The sequence below is a fragment of the Muntiacus reevesi genome, chromosome 2, assembly GCF_963930625.1.
Source record: "Muntiacus reevesi chromosome 2, mMunRee1.1, whole genome shotgun sequence".
NCBI classification, from domain to species: Eukaryota; Metazoa; Chordata; class Mammalia; order Artiodactyla; family Cervidae; genus Muntiacus; species Muntiacus reevesi.
In genome coordinates, this window is record NC_089250.1 from 277,592,272 (window position 1) to 277,616,309 (window position 24,038).

Consider the following 24,038-nt stretch of genomic DNA (forward strand, 5'->3'; position numbering starts at 1 on the left):
CCATAATACGCATGTCTCCTTCTCTTGTGAGAATGCAGAATCAGTCTGTATTAATGAGCCCTTAATTGGCAACCTGCTCTGAGCCTGAAATACGAAGTGGGCACCTGTGATTTCTCTTCTGCAAAGAGTTAAGGTTAATGATATTTATCATGAGATTGGGAAAAGTATCCTGCATGATAAAACTGGAATTCTTCAGAAGGGCTGTCTTTCTTATGAAGATCATCTTTTAAAGCATTTTTATTTTATCAGGGCAACATACCATCTCTTATGTAAAAGCATAAGGAGAGTGCTAGAATTCGTGGACATTCTGGTTGAGGATACAGATTAGTTATATTTGTTTTCTCTGCACTGAACCCCATGGTTTGTTTTATAGAGAATGAGTAACAACCGGAAAATGAACCAGGTTACATGATTCAAAAAAAAATTCTTTTAAATCCAGGAGCAGAGAGACCTTAGAAATCTTTGCTGAAAATAAATCAGTGTGGTTTTTTTTCTCTTCTGTGGTTACCATTAGACAGTAAGCAGTTAGTAAGCCTGCACATTTTTTTTTTTTTTGGTGGGGGGCTGGGCTTCATGGCTCTGAGGATCTCATCTTAGTTCCCCAACCAGGGATTGAAATTGGGCGTTCAGCAGTGAAGTCAGGGAGTAGCCACTGGACCACCAGGGAATTCCCAGACTTGCACAACTGAAGTAGAATGCGTCATCAAAAGAAGGAAAGGAACTGAGTCAATCTTTCTTCAAACAAGATATTCATAGAAACTAAGCCTCTCAGGTGTTAAAGAATCTGCCTGCAATGCAGGAGACCCGGGTTAGATTCGTGTGTTGGTAAAATCACCTGGAGAAGGAAGTGGGAACCCTCGCCAGTATTCTTGCATGGGAAATCCCTTGGACAGAAAACACAGTGGGATACAATCCATGGGGTCACAAGAGTCGGACACCACTTTGCAACTAAACCACCACCACCAACATGGTATACACTGAATCACCGTTAACACTTCATGTGGCAGCAAGACCTTTTCAAATCCTCCTACGTTTATAGTGTTCAGGGAGACAAAAGTGATGCTCGGGTCACGAGGCCTGCTCAGTGACAAGGCTGAGACAGACCTCCATCCCTGGTGTGAGAAGAGGCTGCCCATCTTCCCCTGTGACGTGCACCAGGCTGACTGTACCAACAACACCGCCCGCCTTCCGCATCCTGTGACTCGGTCAGCTTTGCTCAGTCCTGCCTCCTGCCTCACAGAAGCAGAGCCATGTGGCCCACACTCCTCAGCCTCCTGAGTTTCGGTGAGTCTGGAAAGACACGGCAGGATTGGTTTATGGTGGAAATGGGAGGTCTTCAGACCACTGACCAGGTTCCCTGGATGAGGGTGCAAGGAGCGTGGGGTCCATCAGGACAAGCCATCTCTGACGGGCTTTTCCTTCTAGGATTCTGTGTGAGTCTGAGGATCTGGAAACCTGTGGGTGAGTTCTCCCCATCCTTTATTTCTGTGTTCAGCAGAGCAGTCAGGGCTGAGGCAGATGCCACTGGGGGGGAGGGTGAGACCCCTGTCAGTACAGTGAGAGCCATGTGCCCTGTGGATTCCAGGTCCTCCTATTAGCCTTGATACTCACCTTCACTCTCCCCAGAGGTTAGCCCAGCTCTGGACTCTGGACCTGAAGGGACAGTGTGAAGTCTGGGTGCTGAGAGCTGGGGCCCTGAGTGCCATTTCTATCATCAGAGGAAGGCAAGTGGCTGCAGGCCACAGACCTCTCTCCGACAAGGTGGCATCTCCAACCGGCCATTCACAACAGGATCTGCAGGACCGCCCGCTATACCTGACCCCAGGAGAGGGGCTGGGCATCAGGCAGGGCCACCTGAACCTGGTCCCACATTTGATGGAGGCTAGCTAACAAAGGAGCGAGGTTCATGGTTTCCTTCCTTCTTTTCAGACAGGTGCCTTTCTCTCTTCTTAGTTGTGTTACTGTTAATCACTCAGTCGTTTCCAACTCATTGCGACCCCATGAAGTGGAGCTCACCAGGCTCCTCTGTCCATGGGGTTCTCCAGGCAAGAATACTGGAGGGGGTTGCCATTTTCTTGCCCAGGAGATCTTGCCAGCTGAGAGATTGTATCCTGCTCTCCTGCATTGCAGGAATATTTTGTACCGTTGGGACTACAACAAATGCAAAAGGGAAGTCCTTTCATTCTTTTCCATGCACCAGTTTCTCTGCGGTGTTTTCTTTAGCCTGCATTGTGCAGCTTGCAGGATTTTAGTTCTCTGACCAGGGATCAACCCGGGCCCTTGGTAGAGAAAGTGCTGAGTCCTAACCACTGGACCGCCAGGGAATCCCCAGTGTTTTGTGTTTTGAGAGAAAGGTTCTCAAACTTTTCTCAACCCAAGGAAAGATTCTTCTCCTGAGAAGAATCACTTCTGAGAATCATATTCTTAGAATCTCCATGATGTCCATCCTGGGTTGACAGTGTCTCTGTCTGTCCCCAAGCCCTAGGTATCCTTGAGCATCAAGGTGATGCAGTTTAGAGGAGGAGAGTTGGAAGAATTGAAGGGAAAGTGCCCATGAGGGCAGTGGTGGGAGGAGACTGTTCCTATTTTCCTCTCAAAGCCTGTGCCTCCATCTCTCCTAGGTGAATATGAGAAGCCCTCTTTGTCAGCCTGGCCAAGTGCCATGGTTCCCATAGGACAGACTGTGACTCTTCGGTGTCAGTCCGATTTTCGACTTAAGAGATTCAGACTGTTCAAAAGTGATGGGACCAGTTTGCCTGAGCTCCAGGGATATCATATCAACAACTTCACCCTTGGCCCCGTGACCAGAAAACATGCCGGGTCCTACACGTGTTGTGGAGATTACTGGGACCCACACAGTGACCCCCTGCAGATTGTGGTCACAGGTAGGAGGGGTCCAGACAGCCCGGAACGGCCGAGCCTGCAAGCAATCCTACCCTAGGTCCACAAGCCAGTGCACCCAAGGCTTACTCAGGATTCCCAGGCAGGAGCAAACCAATGAAAGAGAACCCACTCTGAGAGCTTAAACTCAGGGTGTTGAATAGATGGACGGGTGCCCCAGCACAGGAAGGAGGAGCATCCCTCGGCATTAGTTAGACAGGATGCGGCCACTGCCTGCTAGCAGGGAGGATGGGAATGACACTGATCCAGCACCTGCCACCCAGTAGGGAGCTGTGGTTCCCTGTGAAGGAGCTGGAGCCCCAGGGAGGAGTCTCAAAAATGTCTCCAGAGGAATGAGGTGGGGTCACAGATGGGTTCCATTGTTCCTCCACTGCCTTCTCAATGATGGGAGTCATCACTCACATTATAAGAGATATATGTGAAGGGAGACAGGGTATGCATCCTGAGAACCACCGCAGCCCATCAAATGCAAATTAGGGATTCAAAGAGGCTGAGAGCATGGCAACCCACTCCAGTATTCTCACCTGGAGAATCTCATGGACAGAGGAGCCTGGCGGGCTACAGTCCATGGGGTCCCACAGAGTCAGACACCGCTGAAGCGACTGAGTATGCATGCATGAAACTGAGAGCAGATTCAAAAGCTAAAGAGTTTAGAATAAACACAGAGGAGGCTGGAGGTCTTGAGCAAAGAGAAAGAGAAAAGCATGAGCCAGAGCCTGAGAACAAGGCTAGAGAGAATGCAACAGAACAGACAGGAAGGGTAATTGGCTATGCTGGTCATGGGGATATTTTTCACACCTTCAGATGTCAGCGGAGGTGCTGAGGTGGGGTGACCACGAAGCTCATAACCTCTTTGCTCCTAGGTGTGTTCACAAAACCCTCCATCTCAGCCCACCCAGGCCCTCTCGTGCAGGAGGGAAGGAATGTGACCCTTCGCTGTCACTCACCGCTGTTTGACAAGTTTATCCTGCACCAGGGAAACAGCCCAGGGCATTTCCAGAGACATAGAGAGACGTTCACGGGCGGGCATGCCGCAGCTGACTTCTTCATTGGTCCCATGACCTCGGGGAGTGTGGGCACCTACCGATGCTACGGCTCTCTCAGTCGCTCCCCCTATGAGTTGTCAGCCCCCAGCGACCCCATGGACATCATCATCACAGGTGAGTGTGTCCAGACCAGTCCCTTCTGCTGTCTGTGTCACAGAAGGTCTGGTGTCCAGTCCAGCATCAGTACCGGGAGACAATGCCAGGGGTGCAGAGACGCTCAGAAACTCTGGAGAGAGAACAAACCAGGGAGAGAGAGGACGTGTGAATATGGAAGGAAAAGAGAACAGAGCACCTGCCATGTGCTAAAGAGAAGACACAGCCAGTGACAGAGTGAAGCAGCAAGAAGGTGAAAGAACGAGCAATGGAGAAAAATGTACCAGAGCAGGGACCCGGGCAGTTCCCGGCTCAGGCAGCCAACGACGGTTGGTTAAGGGGTTGGTTTCCCTCCATACTGTCAGAGTTCCCTTCCCCTGTCAGGAGCGCTGTGGCACCAGACGCCCTTGCAATCTGGGCCCTGGGTGGTCAGGATGGAGGTCGACACTTTGAAGTTGCTCAGCCTTGTGGTTTAATGCGTCCTTCTGCACAAAGAGGAAGGAGTTCTCCCTGCCAACCCTCCCCACTATGGAGTCCCTCCCAGCCCCTGGGAGTGGGCAGGGCAGCACTGAACACTCCCTCAAGTTTGAAGTGGTCTAAGATCCAATGAGATTCTGGCGATCTCCCGGCCATAATGTCTGTTTACGGGTCAGTACCATGTTTTCTGATGGTTTCAGCAGAACCTAGTAGGTTCGGTCTTTCAAGAGAACCCCACGTCTTGTTGATTTTTGAAGTATATATTTTAATTATTTTTGTTGAAGTCTAGTTGATTTTTGATCTTGCTAGTTCCTGTTGTACATAAGACTGATTCAGTTGTTCATATACATATATTTCTTTTCAGAGAAAGGATATTAAATGACTGTCCGTTATTAACATTGTGTTTGAAATTTTCCCTGTGCTGGGTATTCATTGCTGTGGGGCTTTCTGTCCTGGTGGTGGGCAGGCTTCTCATGCAGTGCTTCTCTTGTTGCACACTTCGGGCTTTAATCCTCTATTTAGGACTTGAGTTACTCAATGCTCTAAGATCAAGGGCTCCTCCTTCTAGGTCTGTCCAAGAAACCCTCTCTCTCAGCCCAGGGGGGGCCCGTTATGAAGCCAGGAGAGAGTGTGACCTTGATCTGCAGCTCCAAGCACACCTTTGACCAGTTCCATCTTCAAAGGAAGGGGAAGAACCTTGGGCGCCTGCTCGCGGGAGGACGGGACCCTCGCGGAGCAGTCCAGGCAGCGTTCCCTCTGGGTCCTGGGACTCCAGCCCACAGCGGGGTCTACAGGTGCTACGGCTCCTTCAATCACTCTCCCTACGCGTGGTCAGACCCCAGCGACCCCCTGCTCCTGTCTGTCACAGGTGAGGAACCCTTTCCTGACCCAGCTTTCTTGTTTCTGTTCAGTCGATAAGTTGTGTCCAACCCTTTGTGATCACGTGGACTGCAGCATGACAGACTCCTGTGTCCCTCACTATCTCCCCTTTGTGGATCACAGCCTTGTCGTGTTGAAGCTATTTGTGTAACTCAATGACGCTATGAGCCATGTTCTACAGGGCCGCCCAAGACTGATGGGTCATAGTGAAGAGTTCTGACAAAATGTGGTTCCCTGGAGGCGGAAATGGTAACTCACTGCACTATTCTTGTTTCCAGAGCGCCAAGAGGTGTCCCGTGCTTTACAATGCACTAAACCACATCGCATTGCCCAAGAAGTCTGATTGGCTTTTTCCATAACATCTTACTATATCACTGAGTTCTGTCTCAAAGGCCCTGTGCTGGTGTCAGGGAACCTTAGGGCTTCTGGAGAAATGGAGGCTATGAGAACCAGAGAGGAAGAGAGATGGTAGATGGCATCTCAACCCGCTTCCACCTCCTGTATGGGTGCTCCTCATCAGAATCCTGTCTATCCAGGCAAATAAAGAAAAGAGTCAGGGTAGATGCAGGAGGAGGAGAAGCTGGCTTGATTTGGGAAGATCAGAGATTGCATCCGCCCCTTGCTCTTAGTGCTTTCCCAGAAGCACCTGTGAGACACAGGTGATTTCCCTGTTAAGGAGCATCGATACTCATTCTCGGAGCAGTGAGAATGTCTCTTGCTTACAGCTGTCTTTCACCCCCAGGCATATCATTCCCGCATCCTTCCACCATCACTTCTCCAGGATGGAGGGTCTACTCAACCCATTCACAGGGAGGGACCAGGATCTCTCCCCTCCCCCTTCAGTGTTCTGGGGGATGACACAGTAAGGACAGGCAGGAGGTCGTTTCGGAAAGAACAGTCTTCATTGAGTGGTTATGAGGAAGGTTACCTGCTCACCCCTTCTGTCTGTTTTCCCCTAGGATGCACTACAAGTACTTGCCCATCAACCATGGATCCACACACCACAGAAGGTAAGCAAGATGGTCTCCTGTCTCAGTAAATTTCTGAGAAGACAGAGGGTTCCTGTGTGAGTGTTGGCTCTACCACCTCCCATTTCTGTGATTTGGGCTCCTCAACATCCATGTCTTGTCAGCATTTGAGAGCATTGTCTGTATTAGAGCCAAAGGGGGCATTGAGTTTCTCATGCTCTGGGAGTGGGATTTTCTAAATTGATGAAAGCGAGACAGAGTGACTTTACCCCATGCTTAAGGGAGATGCTTATCCTCCCTCCACCAGTATTTGGGGATGGTTGGCGTTGGACAAGCAAAGAATTTTAGGGAGCACGTTAAAGATGGGCTATTTCTCTGCTAGTGTTTTATGAACAAAACATTCCACAGTTCAGAAATAGAAGTATCGTGTCTTCTTGAGGATTCCATTCCAGGTATATGTGGATGGAGGGGGAAATGTATTGAGGATTAAAGCAGTCCCCATTCATGCAAAAATACCATGCCTTGTCATACGGGCAGCAGAGAAAACTGCATCAGTGCCTGGGGGACCTTGGTGCAGACCTCTGCTCGTCTGAACAGCCTCTTTACTTTATCCACTGCTAGCCTCTTTCCTGGATGCGTTGGTATCTGCTGGGAAGTGGAGACCATAACTGATCAGGTTGAGAGCTGCTGACACACCCTGACACAAGGATACAATAAATCCTGTGTGTGGGTGCAGGGTGTATGCAACCAAAACCCAAACCTTCTGCCATTTGCTTGTTGGCAGAAGCACGGCTTCCTCAAGGCCACTCCAGCCAGCTGCACCTTCTCCTTAGGCTCTCCGTAGCCTTCATCTATACCAGCATCCTCCTCGCTCTTCTTCTCTGTCACTGGTTACCCAACAAGTAAGTATGAAGAGCCAAACTCTCATTGGTGTTCTACGCAAAATCATAAGTCTGAAGGAGGGAAGAACAGTGTCATCTGACCCAGGGGGAGGTGGGCTCATAGCAGAGAATGGCGTTTTCACTTCCTTTAGGTTAAGAACTGATTTCCGTTGTAGTATTCCCTGAGGGAATATCGTTCTGAAAACCTAGGCACCCTGTTTTTTATATGAAAATATGTGTTCGTTTATTTTTGTCTGCATCAGGCCTTGGCAGCAGCATCGGGGATCTTAACTGTGGTGCTGGGGTGCGGTTCAAGGCTCCGGAGCTCACGGGCTCAGCAGTTGCAGCCTGTGGGGCTTAGCTGCTTCACAGCACATGGGGTCTCGGTTCTCCCACCAGGGACAGAACACACACTGTCTGCTCGGAAAGGAGCACTCTTTATCCCCAGCCGCCAGGGATACTCCAAGCCCTGTTCTTCCCTGTAGCCACAGCCGTCTGATCTTGTGCCCTTTATGACCTGGGAATCTGCTGATACACAAAGATGATGGTCCGTAGCAGCAGCCGCAGGATGGGATCCGTGGGTTTGCACAGGTTCCAGAGAAAGTCCGTCAGTGGGTTTTTCTTTGTTTTTTTTTTTTTTTTTTTTTTTTTGTAAGTGGAGTAGACAGGCTTAACAACCTGGGGAACAATCATGCCTTTTCCTGGCTTTGATGTCCCCACCAAAGATACGGAGATCTAGGGAAATTGCCCCCAACCTAAGATCCTTGACCCTCTTCCATTTGCAGATGTTGCAATCATGGAAGGAGAGCCCAAGGAAGACAGAACATTGAAGAGTGAGGTGAGTCCTCCCTGCCCAAACCCTTGCCATAGCCCGAGCCCCTCCAATGCCCAGTGCCCCAGTCTTCAAAGATCACGTCTCAGTCCATCAGTCACACTTCCTTCCTCTCAGGACTCTCCAGAAGAAGACGTGATATACACCCCCTTGGACCACCGAACCCTCTCTGAGAGGTTGTACACTCCCACTCCCCTGAGCCCCATGCACCTCTCTGCTGACCCCAGTATCTATGAGGAATTCGATGAAATCCAAGACCATGCTGAGCCCTGACCTGCCCCATCCTTGAGCACACAGAATGTAATAAAAAAAGACTGGATCTCTTTTGAAAGGGGTTCCTCCGTGGATACTCCTTCTCCTCCTGCAAAGCGGCCCAACAGCTCTGAGGTGAAGAGTGGAATCCAAGAATTATAGGATCATCTTCAGAAATCTCACAACGTATTAGCGATCCCCTGGCTATTCTAATACTCTATATTAAGTATCAAATCTTGGGGAGATGTTATTATAATCAGTTGCACATAGTGGGTAGGTTGCCATGATCATCCAACTTTTTCTAGAATTCCAGGAAAGCAAAAAAATTTGCAAGTTGAGCCTTCAAATTATTCAGTTTAAAATAATAGAAAGCCAATTTAAAAAAACCTCCGTTCATTAATAGTTTACAAGGATGAACGTATTTACAAGACAGAAAGAGATTTGTAGACTTAGAGAACAAATTTAGAGTTACAGAGGGGAAGGTTGGGGGCGGGGAGAGATTGGAAGTTAAAGATTGACATGTGAACACCGCTATATTTAAAACAAAATGCTTTCCATGAAACAACAATAAAAGCAATGCAAGTTGGCAAAATAAAAAGTTGAAGTATATTCTGTTTGGCATAGCCAATATGGTGCCACTAGCCATAGGAGGCTGCGTGTGTGCGTGCTAAGTCGATTCAGTCATGTTTGACTCTTTGCGACCCATGGACAGTGTGTAGCTCGCTAGGATCCGCTCTTCATGAGATTCTCCAGGCAAGAATCCTGGAGTGGGTTATCATTCCCTTCTCGAGGGGATCTTCTTGACCTAGGGATCGAACCCTCATCTCTCATGTCTCTTGCAATGGCAGGTGAATTCTTTACTACTGAGCCATCGAGGAAGTTCCCTCAATCTTTTCCCAGGCATGTGCACTGAGGCTGCTGCGGTTCCAGGGGTAGAAACAGGACAACAATATCCCCCTCAGTCTGAATCTGCCCTGGCTGATAGAGTACTTACCCAGGCACGCGGTACAGACAGTGACTCTACACGTATGTGAAGTAAAGCTTTTGGTTCTTCAGTCACACTCACCACGTTTCAAGTTCTCAGTAGCATCATGTGGCCAGGTGCCAGGGTCCTAGACAGAGCAGATATTAAAGAAGTCCTGTCCTCACCGAGGATTCTACTGGACATTCCACTCCAGATCACTGAGTGTCTGCAGAGGGAACACTAGCCCCAAGAGGCTTTGCATGTGTTGTGTGAATTCACCAATATTTGCAAGTTTTGTCTTTTTTGCTTCTTGTCACCAAAGCTAAGGGTTTGAGAATCTTCTCCCTTTTAACTTATCATCCGGGTAACAATGTGGCTTGGCTCACCCAAGCGGAGGGATGAAGAGCATAACACCATGAGGAACCCGGTGTGAAGTGAGTTGGCAAATGGGGTGAAGATCAAGCTCCAGGCCTTAGTTGGTCATTGAGCTGTCTGTGTGTGATGTCTTTCCTGGCTTAGAACTAAACCGCCCAAGAATTCTTTCACCAGGAAATGTCAGGATCACTAGAAGTGAAGACAGGCTGGGCTTCTGTGTTGCTACTGTCACTGTTTCCATTTTTTCCCTAATTTTCCTCTTTGTGCCTTTAAGTGCTGGGACCAGATATCATGATCTTCATTTTTTTAATGTTCACAATGTAGACATGAACCCCAGTTATTCTCATATTATTTCTTTTAAAGTAATAATTGAATGTTAGCACTTGATGCCCGCCTTCTGCTGAATCTGAGTTCTTCAACCACCTACAGAAATGGGTTTACCTGGATCATGGGTGTATTTTTGTTGTGTGACACCAATGCTTGTTACAAAGTAGGTCCTCTGCAGTAAATATGAACTTACTGAAGGTCAGAAGTAAATTCCATTTCTGGAGGGGACTGGAGAAATCAAGTTCTGAGTCCTACTTGGACCCAGGCTGTGACGGCTGACTCAGGATGAGAACCTGGGTTCCTGGAGCAGGGGGTCAGACCAGGCAGAAAGAGGTGAGACATCAGATATGGGCTGAGATGACTTCTGAGCCCTGCCTGGAAACATCGGAGCCGGGTCCCTGAAGGGGCCGCCCCTTGCCTGGGTCCACGGCTGTGGGAACCACGAGGGGTGGCGGCAGACCCCCAGGGACCACATTATGTTTGTCCTCTAGGGCCCAGGGGTCTCCTCATCTGTATGGGGCAGGGCTGGGGGCAGCTGGGCGCTCAGAGCTGCAGACATGCCTTCCATCCTCCCTTTGCTTCTCTGCCTCGGCCAGCTATGGAGGGCAGGGAGGGGACAGCAGGAGGGCACAGGACACCCACCTTCCCCCGGTTCATGGGAACCTCAAGTTTTGGGCAGCTGGAGGGACCAGGGATACTGATGGGAAGAGAATCAGCCCAAGCAGTCGCTGGTAAATCTCTCACTTCCAGGGCTGAGTCTGGGCCAGGAGACCCCAAACCCTGAAGGCGGGTCCTCTCGAGTCTTCTGGGGCCCATGTCTCACTTGAGCCCTAGAAACTCGGTGAGGGTTGAGGTGGGAGTTCTGGGATGCTGGTGAAACCTGGAAGGGCTCCTGTGCTGAAATGGGGAGTGAGGGGTGGGGAGGTCCTGGGACTCAGCCTCTGACTTCCTTCCAGGGACCTTCCAGAAACACACCATCTCAGCTGAGACTCTTTTATGCAGCTTCAGAGTTCCCATGTGAATACACTGTAGGCAGAGTTGGAATGTGCAAGTGAGTACACAGACCATCAAGGAGTATGCTGCACTTGGCCTGCACTATTTGGGGCTGGAAAGGCAATGCATTCCAGTATTCTTGCTTGCAAAACCCCATGGAAGGGGGGCCTGTCAGGGTATAGTCCAGGGGGTCAAAAAGAGCCAGACATGACTGAGCGACTTCACTTTCTTTCATTTCATTTTAAAATTTATTGGTTTTACAGGTATCATTTTTTAACTTTCATAATTTATATATTTGAGTGAAGTTAGTTGACTTACAGTGTTTCGGGTCCACAGTGAGGTGATTCAGTTATATATATACACATGGTATTTTTCAGATTATTCTCCATTGTAGGTTATTACAAGATATTGACTATAGTTCTTGGTGCTATATGGTAAACCTTTGTTGCTTCTTGCATATCTGTTTTTTAATTGGAAAGTTAGCATTCTATTAATACTTCTGTTTAAAAATTTATGGTACATTCCACTTCAGAGTTACGCTACACTGATAGTGAACGGTTGATGCCAGACTCCCACCATGGCCTCACTGAAACTAAATGGAAACAATGGCAATGTGAACTGTGGGAAGTAAAAATGAGTCTTCTTATGTTACTGGTGGGCTTCCCTGGTGACTCAGAAGATAAAAATCCACCACAATGCAGTAGACCTGAGTTCGATCCCTGTCTTAGGAAGATCCCCTGGAGGAGGAACTGGCAACCCACTCCAGTATTCTTGCCTGGAGAAAACCCACTGACAGAGGAGCCTGGTGAGATGCAGCCCATGGGATCACAGGGAGTCAGACACAACTGAGCACCTAGGCAGAAGCACCATGTGACTGGTGGGAGGACAGATGACTGCAGCAGTCGGGGAGTTGATAACACTTACCATTCAAGGGAGAGCCACACACCTCTGGCTCCGATTTCCTCTTGGATCTGTTGCTTAAGTTCTAACCCTGGGGCTCTGCTGTCTGTGCTTATTCATGCTGGCTCTTTGGTAAAAGAACGTTGCCATGAGCTTGGAATAGAGGAGAACCCATTCTCAAGGCTGGAGAAGTCAATGGCAACACACTCTAGTATTCTTGCCTGGAGAACTCCATGGACAGGAGCCTGGTGGGCTACAATCCCTAGCGTGGCAGAGTCCGTGACTGAGGGACTAAGACTATTCTCAAGGCTCTGGACTTGAAAGGTATGACACTTTCCCATTCGTACAGAGATAAAAATTTGCAGAACAGACAGAAACGTTTGTCTTGTTGGGGGCGTAAAGGGATATTATGACCTGAGCTACATGGAAAGCTTCGAGAACAAAGGATTCCAGCATGAAAAGTTTTCCACAGTGGAGTGGACGTAAGTATACCTATGGCTGATCCATCTTGATGTATGGCAGAAGCCATCACAGTATTGTAATTGTCCCTTAATTAAAAATAAATAAATTAAGGGGACAAAAACCTTGGATCAGTAATTCTCTGGTGGTCCAGTGGTTGGGATTTGGCCGGCCCATGGAGGGGACATAGGCCCAATCCCGAGAATGGGAAGATTCCACATGCCTCGGGGCACTTAAGCTTGTGGGCCGCAAGCCCATGTGCCTAGAGCGGGTGCTCCACAACAAGAGAAGCAACAGCGATGAGAGCCCTCACACAGCAAAGATCAGCCCCCCTTCCCGCAACTAGAGAAAGCCTGTGCCCAGCGACGAAGACCCAGCACAGCCATTCATTAATTAATTGAATGTTGACAACAGCCAGCTATACCTCCTCCCCTCTTAGAGTGTGTGTGTCTCTGTGTCTCTCTCTGTGTGTGTGTGTGTGTCTGTGTGTGTGTGTGTGTGTTGTGAAAGTGTGAGTTCACAGGTGGGTATTTACCTGTATTTTTCTCTCCTCTCCTTGGAATTTTCTTCCCCATAGGCTGGGGTTGTTTTACATTCATTGAACACTGTTTGACCATCCCTTCCCTTCACAAAAAGCCCATCTAACTCTGATAGATGATTCTTTGGGGCACAAGTTCACCATCTCGTTGGTCTGCTGGCTTTCCAAATAAAGTCACTATTCCTTTCCTGAAGACCTCATCACTGTGCCCAATGACAAGCAACGTGAGGTTGGACTCAGAGCACATTCTTGAGACATCAGCAGAGGTGTCGTTCATTTTAGACAAAATCCGTAGATAGCACTCTGACAGTTGATATCTGTGGTTTAAAGGAAGATATGCAGACGGCCAACAGGCATATGAAAAGATGCTTAGCATTGCTCATTAGTAGAGAATGGTAAACTGATACTGCGATGAGGTACCACCTCATGGGGATCAGAAGGGCCATCATTAAGCAGTTGATGAATAATAGATGCTGGAGAGCATGTGGAGAAGTGGGAAACCCTCCTAACACTGTTGGGGGAGTGTAAACTGATGCAGCCACTGTGGAAAACAGTATGGAAGTTCCTCAAAAATCCAAAAACAGAGTTTCCATTTGATCCAACAATTCCAATCCTGAGCATATACCCGGAAAAAAAACTCTACTTTGAAAAGATTCATGTACCCCTGTGTTCACAGCAGCACAACCCACAATATCCAAGACATGGAAACAATCTAAATGTCCATCAACAGATGAACGGATAAAGAAGATGTTGTATATGCCTATACACACACAGAATGGAATACTAATCAGACATTTTAAAAATGAAATCAGGAGATTTGCAGCTGCATGGATGGATCTAGAGATTAACATATTAAGTGAAGGGAGACAGAAAGACAAAGACAGTTAGCATGTGATATCACTCATATGTGGAATCTACAAGGAATGGATCAAAGAAACAGGAACAGACTCACAGACATAGAGAACAGGTTGTGGGTGCCAAGGGGGAGGGGAGGATTGGGAGTTTGGGATGAGCAGATGAAATCTGTTTATACATAAGTTGGGTGAACAATCCCGTCCTACAGTATGGCACAGTGGATTCTGTTCATTATCTTGCCATAACGTATAATGGAAAAGAATATATGTGTCGAGTTGAATCAGTTCTGCTATACAGCAGACATGAACTAACATCCACACATTGTTTTAATTTTAAAAAATGTGTGGTTTATGTATCTGCAATGAAATATTACATTGCAGTAAAATGCACAAACTGAAATGACAAAGAATACAGATCTATTTTGAAACATGATATTAAGTAAATAAAACAAAATTTTAAGAAGGGTGACTAGACTGTTACTCCATTACATACATAATGATCAAGAGGAGACCAGATTTATTACTTAGGGAGCATCACTAATGTTCACAACCCCCACCCCAGCCAAATGGTGTGGAATCACTGCCCTTACTGAGATTCTTTCCTGTCTATGAACAGAAATAGAACCAGGTGTATGTCTGCCCTTAGAGCCCTGAAATGGCTGGCCTTTTTTCCCTGGTTTGGAGTTGATTCTTGTGGACACCCCCCTCACTCAAGCATTCGGGACTTTGGAAGTCTACACATTATACATTTTTATGTGGTAAGCAAGGTTGTCCACCTTTCCTAGAAAAACAATTTCCTTTCCCCCCAAAACCCCCACACTCATCTTACACACGTTTTCTTTGTGTACACGTGTGGTCCTTGGACTGGAAAGGAAGAAAGAGAGACAGAGAGAGGGTGTGTGTGCAAAGTTTCCACTCATAGTTAAGAAATATTTTCAGATAAAGAAGAAGAGTCAGGGGAAGACAAATATCACATGATATTGCCTATTCGTGACATCTTAAAGAATGAACTTATTTACAAAACAGACACAGAGAGAATGACCTTATGGTTACCAGGAGCAGGGGGATGGTGGATAGGGTGAGGGATAGATTGGCAGTTTGGGTTCGACATATACACACGACTATATTTAAAATGGATGACCAACAAGGACCTACTGGATAGCACAGGGAACACTGCTTAATATTCCGTAACTCCCTAAGTGGGAAAAGAATTTGAAAAGCAGTAGACACATGTGTATGTATAACTGAATCACCTTGTTGTACACTGAAACTAACACGGATAGTTTCTTATTCACATATACTCCACTATAGAATTTTTTTTTTAATTTTCTAAAAGCCATAATATGCTTGTATCCTTCTCTTATAAGAATGCAGAATCAAAGTCTCTATTAATGAGTTTTTAACTGGCAACCTGCACTTCGCCTGAGAAACGAGGTGGGGACATGTGATTTCTCTTCTGCAAAGAGTTAAGGTTAATGACATTTATCATGAGCTTGGGAAAAGCATCTTGCCTGTTATACACTGAATCACCGCTACTACTTCCAAAAAGCAGCAAGATCTTTTCAAATCCTCCTACGTTTATAGTGTTCGGGGAAACAAAATTGATGCTCAGGTCATGAGGTGACCTCAGTGACGAGGCTCAGACAGACCTCCATCCCTGGTGTGAGAAGAGGCTGCCCCTCTTCCCCTGTGACCTGCACCAGGCTGACTGTACCTACAACACCGCCCGCCTTCCGCATCCTGTGACTCGGTCAGCTTTGCTCAGTCCTGCCTCCTGCCTCACAGAAGCAGAGCCATGTGGCCCACACTCCTCAGCCTCCTGAGTTTTGGTGAGTCTGCAAAGACGTGGCAGGAAAGGGTTATGGTGGAAATCGGGGGTCTTCACACCACTGACCAGGTTCCCTGGATGAGGGTGCAAGGAACGTGGGGTTCACCGGGACAAGCCATCTCTGACGGGCTTTTCCTTCTAGGATTCTGTGTGAGTCTGAGGATCTGGGCAGCTGTGGGTGAGTCCTCCCCATCCCTTATTTCTGTGTTCAGCAGAGCAGTCGGGGCTGAGGCAGATGACAGTGGGGGGCAGGGTGAGACCCCTGTCAGTACAGTGAGGGCCGCGTGCTCTGTGGATCCCAGGTCCTCCTATTGGCCTTGATACTCATCTTCACTCTCCCTAGAGGTTAGCCCAGCTCTGGACTCTGGACCTGAAGGGACAGTGTGAAGTCTGGGAGCTGGGAGCTGGTCCCCCTGAGTGTCATCTCTATCATGAGAGGGGACCAAGCTGCTGCAGCCCACAGACCCCTCTCCAACAAGGTGGCATCTCCAATTGGCCATTCACAACAGGATCTGCAGGACCGCCCGCTAGAGCTGACCCCAGGGGAGGGGCTGGGCATCAGGCAGGGCCACCTGGACCTGGTCCCACATTTGATGGAGGCTAGCTAACAAAGGAGCGGGGTTCATGGTTTCCTTCCTGCTTTTCAGTCAGGTGGCTTTTTCTCTTCTTCGTTGTGTTACTGATAGTCACTAGGTCAAGTCCGACTCTGCAACCCCATGGACTGTAGTTCACCAGGCTCCTCTGTCCATGGGGTTCTCCAGGCAAGAATACTGGAGGAGGTTACCATCTCCTTGACCAGGGGATCTTGCCAACTCGGGGACTGAACCCTGCTCTCCTGCCTTGCAGGAAGATTCTTTACCATTTGAGCTGCAACTAACACAATAGGGAAGTCGTTTCAGTTCTTTTCAATGCATCAATTTTCTTGTGGTCTTTTCTTTTGTCTGCATTATGCAGCTTGCGGATCTTAGTTTCCTGATCATGGATTCAACCTGGTCCCTTGGCAGAGAAAGTTCCGAGTCCTAACCACTGGACCACCCAGGAATCCCCAGTGTTTGGTGTTTGAGAGAAAAGTCTTACACCATTTTTTCTCAACCCAAGGAGTTTTTCTTCTCCTGAGAATCTCCATGATGTCCGTCGTGGGTTGACTGTGTCTGTGTGTGTCTTCAAGCCTCAGGTGTCTTGAGTATCAGGGTGATGCACTTTAGGGGTGGACAGGTGAAAGAATTAAAGTGGAAGTGCCCATGAGGGCGGTGGGGAGAGGGGACTGCTTCTATTTTCTTCTCAAAGACTGTGTCTCCTTCTGTCCTAGGTGAATATGACAAACCCTCTTTGTCAGCCTGGCCAAGCCCCATGGTTCCCTTAGGACAGACTGTAACTCTTCGGTGTCACTCCAATTCTCCACTTAAGAGATTCAGACTGTTCAAAACAGATGTGACAGCTTGCCCAAGCTCCAGGGATATTATGTCAACACCTTCACGCTTGGCCCAGTGACCAGAGAACATGCCGGGTCCTACACGTGTTCTGGTGCCTACTGGTCTGCACACAGTGAAACCCTGCAGTTTGTGGTCACAGACAGGAGGGATCCAGCCCCACCCAGAATAGCTGAGCCTGCAGGCAATCCTACCCTAGGTCCACATGCCGGTGCCACCCAAGGTTTACGCAGGATTCCCAGCCAGGAGCAAACCAGAGAAAGAGAACCCAGTCTCAGATTTGAAACTCAGGATATTGAATAAAGGGATGGGGTGCCAGGCTCAGGAAGGAGGAGCCTCCCTAGGCATTAGTTAGACAGGATGTGGCCACTGCCTACCAGCAGGGAGGATGGGAACGACCCTGATCCAACACCTGCCACACAGTCGGGAGCTGTAGTCCCCTATGAAGGAGGTGGAGTCCCAGTTAAGATCAAGTCAGCCCAGAAATGTCTCCAGAGGCATGATGTGGGGGTCACAGATGGGAAATATTCCCTTTATACACCACCTCTGTCCCAATCTCCTGCGAGTCATCATCCACGTTATAGGAGATGAGTGTAAAAGGAGTCAGGGTATGCATCCTCAGAAACATCCCAGCTCCCCTCCCCCACCGCCCACCGTGCATATTAGGGATGGGATGAAACTGAGAGCATGGCAACCCACTCCAGTATTCTCGCCTGGAGAATCCCATGGACAGAGGAGCCTGGCAGGCTACACTCCATGGGGTCCCACAGGGTCAGACACGAGTGAAGTGACTGAGCATGCATGCATGAAGCTGAGAGGAGATCCAATAGCTAAAGAGCTTAGAATAAGCACAGACCAGGTTGGAGGTCTTGAGCAAGAGAAACAGAAAAGCATAAATTGAGCCTGAGAACAAGGCTAAAGAGAATGCAACAGAACACAGGAAGGGTAATTGGCTCTGCTGGTTCATGGGGAGGTTTTTCACACCATCAGATGTCAGGGGAAGTGCTGAGGTGGGGTGACTCACTGAAGCTCACAACCTCTTTGCTCCTTGGTGTGCTCACAAAACCCGCCATCTCAGCCCACCCAGGCCCCCTCGTGCAGGAGAGAAGGAAAATGACCCTTCTCTGTCACTCACAGCTGTTGTTTGACAAGTTTATCCTGCACCAGGAAAACAGCACAGGGCATTTCCAGAGACGTGGAGAGACGCTCACGGGTGGGCATGCCGCAGCTGACTTCTTCATTGGTCCCATGACTTTGGCAAGAGTGGGCACGTACAGATGCTACGGCTCTCTCTGCCGTTCCCCCAATGAGTGGTCAGCCCCCAGTGTCCCCGTGGATATTGTCATCACAGGTGAGTGTATCCAGACCAGTCCCCTCTGCTGTCTGTGTCACAGAAGGTCTGGTGTCCAGTCCAGCATCAGTACCGGGAGACAATGACAGGCGTGCAGAGATGCTCACACACTCGGGAAAGGGAACAAATCAGAGAGAGAGGAGGTGTGAATACAGAAGGAAAAGAGAACAGAGCACCTGCCATGTGCTAAAGAGAAGACACAGCTGGTGACAGAGTGAAGCAGCAAGAACATGAAAGAACGATCAATGGAGAAAGATGTACCAGAGCAGGGACACCGCCCGTTCCCGGCTCAGGCATCCAACGATGGTTGCTTAAGGTGTTGGCTTCCCGCCTTCATGTCAGAGCTCCCTTCCTTTGCCAGAAGCACTGTGGTACCAGACGCTCTTGCAGTCTGGCCCCTGGGTGATCGAGATGGAGGTTGAGACCCTGAAGTTGCTCAGCCTCCTGGTTTAACGCGTCCTTCTGCACAAAGAGAGGGGAGTGGTCCCTCCAACCCTCCCCGCTAGGGGCTCCCTTCCAGCCCCCGGGGGTGGGCAGCGCAGCCCTGAACAGTCCCTCAAGAATGAGGCGGTCAAAAATCCTGTGAAAGTGTGGAATCTCCACTGCGTAATGTCTGCTTCTGGGCCAATACATGTTTTCTGAAGGTCCTAGTAGTAGCTACTAGGTTCCATTTTTCAAGAGAACCCCATATCTCTTTGATTTTTTAAATCTAATTTTTCTCATTCATTTCCGTTGAAGTTTAGTTGATTTAAGATGTTGTTTATTCCTGTTGTACCACATAGTGATTCAGCTATTCATATATTCTTTTTTAAAAAAAAGTATACTAAGTGACACTCCATATTTAAAGTTATGCTTGAATTTTCCCCTGTGCTGGGTATTCGTAGCTGTGGGCTTTCTCTCCTGGCGGTGGGCGGGCTTCTCATGCAGTGCTTCTGCTGTTGCACACCTCGGGCTTTAGTCCTCAGTTTAGCACTAGAGTTACTCCATGCTTTAAGATCAAGGTCTCCTCCTTCCAGGTCTGACCAAGAACCCCTCTCTCTCAGCCCAGCGGGGGCCCGTGGTGAGGTCAGGACAGAACGTGACCTTGCTCTGCAGCTTCGAGGGTGCCTTTGACCAGGTCCATCTGCTCAGGGAAGGGGAGAACCTTGGGCGCTGGCTCGCTGGAGGGCGGGGCCCCCGAAGACCATTCCAGGCTGAGTTCCCACTGGGTCCTGGGACCTCAGTCCACAGCGGGGCCTACAGGTGCTACGGCTCCTTCTCTCGCTCTCCCTACGCGTGGTCAGACCCCAGCGACTCCCTGCTCCTGTCTGTCACAGGTGAGGACCCTCCTCCTGACCCAGCTTTCTTGTTGCTCTTCAGTCACTAAGTTGTGTCCAGCTCTTTTTGACCCCCTGGACTGCAGCACGACAGACTCCTCTGTGCTTCACTATCTCCTCCTCATGGATCACAGCCTTGTCCTGGTAAAGGGGCTTGTGTTGCTCAATGAAGATATGAGCCATGTCAAACAGAGCCACCCAAGACAGACCAGTCATAGTGAAGAGTTTTGACAAAACATGGTCCCCTAGGAGGAGATGGCAACCCACTCCAGTGTTCTTGCCTGGAGAACCCATGAAGAGTCCCATGCTTTACAGTACACTAAATCACTGTGTCTTGGCCAAAAAGTCCATTTGTTTTTTTCCATAACATTTTACTCTATCACTGAGCTCTAGCTCAAGGGCCCTGTGCTGGTGTCAGGGAACCTTAGGGCTTCTGGAGAAATGGAGGCAATGAGAACCAGAGAGGAAGAGTGATGGTCGATGGCATCTCAACCCTCTTCCACCTCCTGTATGGATGCTCCTCATCAGCGTCCTGTCTATCCAGACAAAAAGAAAAGGGTCAGGATAGACCCAGGAGGAGGAGAGGCTGGGATGATTTGGGAAGATCAGAGATTGCACTGGCCCCTTGCTCTTAATGTTTTCCCAGAAGCGCCTCTGGCATACAGGTCACTTTCCAATTAAGGAGCATACATACTGAGTCCTGGAGCACAGCGATTGTCTCTTACATACAGCTGTCTTTCATTGCCAGGCATATCTTTTGCTTCCTTCCACCATCTCTTCTCCAGGTTGGAGGGTCTACTCAATGCATTCTCGTGGAGGGTCCAGAAGATCTCCCCTCCCCCATCAGTGCTCTGAGAGAAGCAAAGTCAGGGACAGGCAGGATGTCAACCTTCCAGAGAGAATGGTCCTCCCTCAGTGGGTATGAGGAAGGTTGCTTGCTCACCCCTTCTGTCTTTTTTCCCTTAGGATCCACTACAAGTTCTTGCCCATCACCCATGGATCCACACACCACAGAAGGTAAGCAAGACAGTCTCCTATCTCAGCAAATTTCTGAGATAGACACAGGATTCCTCTGTGAGTGTTGGTTCTACCACCTCCGAGCTCTGTGACTTTGGGTCCTCAACATCCCTGTCATATCAGCGTTTGAGATCATGGTCTCAAACCATGATCATGAACTGGTATTAGAACCAGAGAGGGCATTGAGCTTCTCACCTCTGGGACTGGGAATTTCTAAATTGGACAAAGGGAGATAGAGTGACTTGACCCCATGCTTAAGGTAGATGTTTATCCTCCCTCCACCAGGATCTTTGGGGAAGGTTGGGGGGGGGGGATGGACAAGAGGAGAATTTTAGGGAGCACGTTAAATATGAGCTATTCCTCTGTTAGTGTTTTATGAACAAAACATTCCACAGTTCAGAAATAGAAGTGTCGTGTCTTCTTGAGGATTCCATCCCAGGTATATGTGGATGGAGGGGGAAATATAATGAGGATTAAATGGGTCTCCATTCATGCATAAACACCATGTCTTGATGGGGGAGAGCAGAGAAAAACTGCATTGGTGCCTGGGGAACTTAGTTCAGACCTCTGCTGGTCTTGCATGGCCTCTTTACTTTATCCACTGCTAGCATCTCTCTTGGATCCTTTCATACCTCCTGGGAAGTGGAGTGCTGAGGTCCAGCCTCGGCAGGATCCAGGGGATACCCTCAGGATGGACGGCGTCAGCGAGAGAGACAGAGAAGACACGTGAGACCAGTCTTGATAGAGCCAAGTCTGTGAGGGAGAGAGAGAGAGAGAGAGAGAGAGAGAGAGAGAGAATGACTAGACGGTAGTGTTTGCAGGGTCTGGCAGGGTCTGGCAGATTCTGGCAATGCTTTATTTTTTACCGTGGCTTTTATACCTTAAATTAGTACATTTCTAAGGGGAAGATAGTTTAACATTATATCAGCTTGTTCTTCACAAACCAGGGTGTTTTCTGCATACTTCTTTGTTTATGAGGGTCTTGTACATTATCTTCTGGCCTTGGGGCCTATTGACATTTTATGACCTAGGTGAATGCAAAGCTGTTTTCCGTAATCTATTCTTTAATGAACACAAAGGTCAGTCCTTTTGCAGAAGTTATCAGTTAAATTTATCTAAAAGGTTTACCACACAAAGACTCTGCAGCTCCAGTGAGGCAGCCCCTGTTTAGCATTCCTGGTTAAAATTAACAAATTTAAACTCTTATTTTTCTAAATCTTTAACTATAACCACTTTTAGAATAATATTTTTATGTTCTCTCATAGGGCTTCCTCAGCCCCGAAGGGCTCTGTGCCTACTAGAGCCTTTATGTGATCAGGTTCTTTATGCTGTTTTATGATTAGGATATTATAAGCAATCATGCATCTTAGTACCAAGGACCTAAACGCATTTGCCAAACAAACTAAAATACCAGCAAAGGAGTTTAAATTAAAACAGCCCTTTCACCCTCTATAATCTCAAAAAATACCACCACCTGGGAAATTTACTGATTAAAGTTCTAAATTGATTCTTATTTGGAAAGAGATCGGGGAAGGCCTTCTACCTGTGTCACAGAAATGAGGGAGTAGTCTATTGAATCAAGCATCAGAAAGACAGATATCATCTTTAAGGTGAGTGCAGAGGGCAGCTTTTCGGAATCCCTGAAAACCTGATCCGCCTTGCCCATCAGGTTTTCTCCCTCATGACCTTGTCATGGGTGGGAACTCGTGTGCCGGCTCCCGGGAGTGGAGCCCATAACTGATCAGTTTGAGAGCTGCTGACACACCCTGACACAAGGATACAATAAATCCTGTGTGTAGGGGCAGGGTGTATGCAACTAAAAGCCAAACCTTCTGCCCTTTGCTTGTTGGCAGAAGCGTGGCTTCCTCAGGGCCACTCCAGCCTGTTGCACCTTCTCCTTAGGCTCTCAATAGCCTTCATCTATACCAGCATCTTCCTCGCTGTTCTTGTCTGTTACTGGTTAACCAAAAAGTAAGTGTGAGGAGCCAAACTGTCATTGGTGTTCTATGCAAAATCATAAGTCTGAAGGAGGGAAGCAGAGCGTCATCCGACCCAGGTGGAGGTTCGCTTATAGCAGAGAATGGCATTTTCACTTCCTGTAGGTTAAGAACTGATTTCCATTGTATTCCAGGAATATCTTCCAGGAATATCTGAAGGAATATCTTCCAGAGAACCATGGAACTCTGTTTTTTATATGAAAATATGTGTTCATTTATTTCTGGCTGCATCAGGTCTTGGCAGCAGCATGGGGGATCTTAATTGTGGTGCTGAGGTGCGGTTCAAGGCTCCAGAGCTCGCGAGCTCAGCAGTTACAGCCTGTGGGGCTTAGCTGCTTCACAGCACGTGGGGTTTCGGTTCTCCCACCAGGGATGGAACTACACTCTCTGCTCTGGAAGGAGAACTCTTTATCCCCGGCCACCAGGGACGCTCCAAGCCCTGTTCTTCCCTCCAGCCACAGCCATCTGTTCTTGTGCCCTTTATGATCTTGGGAATCTGCTGATACGCATTACAGGATGGTCCATAATAGAAGACGTAGGATAGGCTCCGTGTGTTTGCACAGGTTCCAGAGAGAGTTCATCAGTGGCTGGGCTTGTATATGGGATGGTTATTGTTTTTAATTTAGTGGAGTAGACAAGCTCAGCAACCTGGGGTACACCCAGGCCTTTTCCTGGCTTTGATATCCCCACAAAAGATACGGAGATCTAGAAGAATCGCCCCCAACCTTAGAGCCTTGACCCTCTTCCACTTGCAGATGTTGCAATCATGGAAGGAGAGGCCAAGGAAGACAGAGCAGTGAAGAGCGAGGTGAGTCCTCCCTGCCCAAACCCTTGCCATAGCCCGAGCCCCTCCAACGCCCAATGCCCCAGCCTTCAAAGATTGCGTGTCAGTCCATCATTCACACCTCCTTCCTCTCAGGACTCTCCAGCAGGAGACGTGATATACGCCCACTTGGACCACGGGACCCTCTCTGAGAGATTGTTCACTCCCACTCCCTTGAGCCCCATGCACCTCTCTGCTGATCGCAGTATGTTTGAGGAATTCGATGTAAACCAAGACCATGCTCAGCCCTGACCTGCCCCATCCTTGAGCACGCAGAATGTTATAAAAAAAAGCCTGGATCTCTTTTGAAAGGGATTCCTCCGTGGATACACCTTCTCCTCCTTCAAAGTGGCCCAGCAGCTCTGAGGTGAAGAGTGGAGTCCAAGATTTATAGGATTGTCTTCAGAAACGTCACAACCTGTTAGTCATCCCCTGGCTATTCTAGTACTCTATTTCAACTATCAGACCTTTAGGGAGAAGTTATTATAATCAATTGCACATAGCGGGTAGGTTACCATGATCATCCTCCTTTTTCAA

The 24,038-nt window shown here is 48.4% G+C and overlaps 1 protein-coding gene and 1 pseudogene across 1 annotated transcript; both read left to right on the top strand.

Moving 5' to 3' along the window:
• The first annotated feature begins 1,250 nt into the window (after positions 1-1,250).
• LOC136157679 (putative killer cell immunoglobulin-like receptor like protein KIR3DP1) lies at positions 1,251-8,350 on the top strand. The gene is made up of 9 exons (XM_065919488.1): positions 1,251-1,284; positions 1,426-1,461; positions 2,622-2,885; positions 3,765-4,061; positions 5,086-5,385; positions 6,356-6,406; positions 7,149-7,247; positions 8,031-8,083; positions 8,195-8,350. The coding sequence occupies exons 1-9, from the start codon at positions 1,251-1,253 to the stop codon at positions 8,348-8,350; spliced, it is 1,290 nt and encodes a 429-aa protein (XP_065775560.1).
• Positions 8,351-15,534: 7,184 nt separating this feature from the next.
• LOC136157680 (putative killer cell immunoglobulin-like receptor like protein KIR3DP1) lies at positions 15,535-23,753 on the top strand (annotated as a pseudogene).
• The last annotated feature ends 285 nt before the right edge of the window (positions 23,754-24,038 follow it).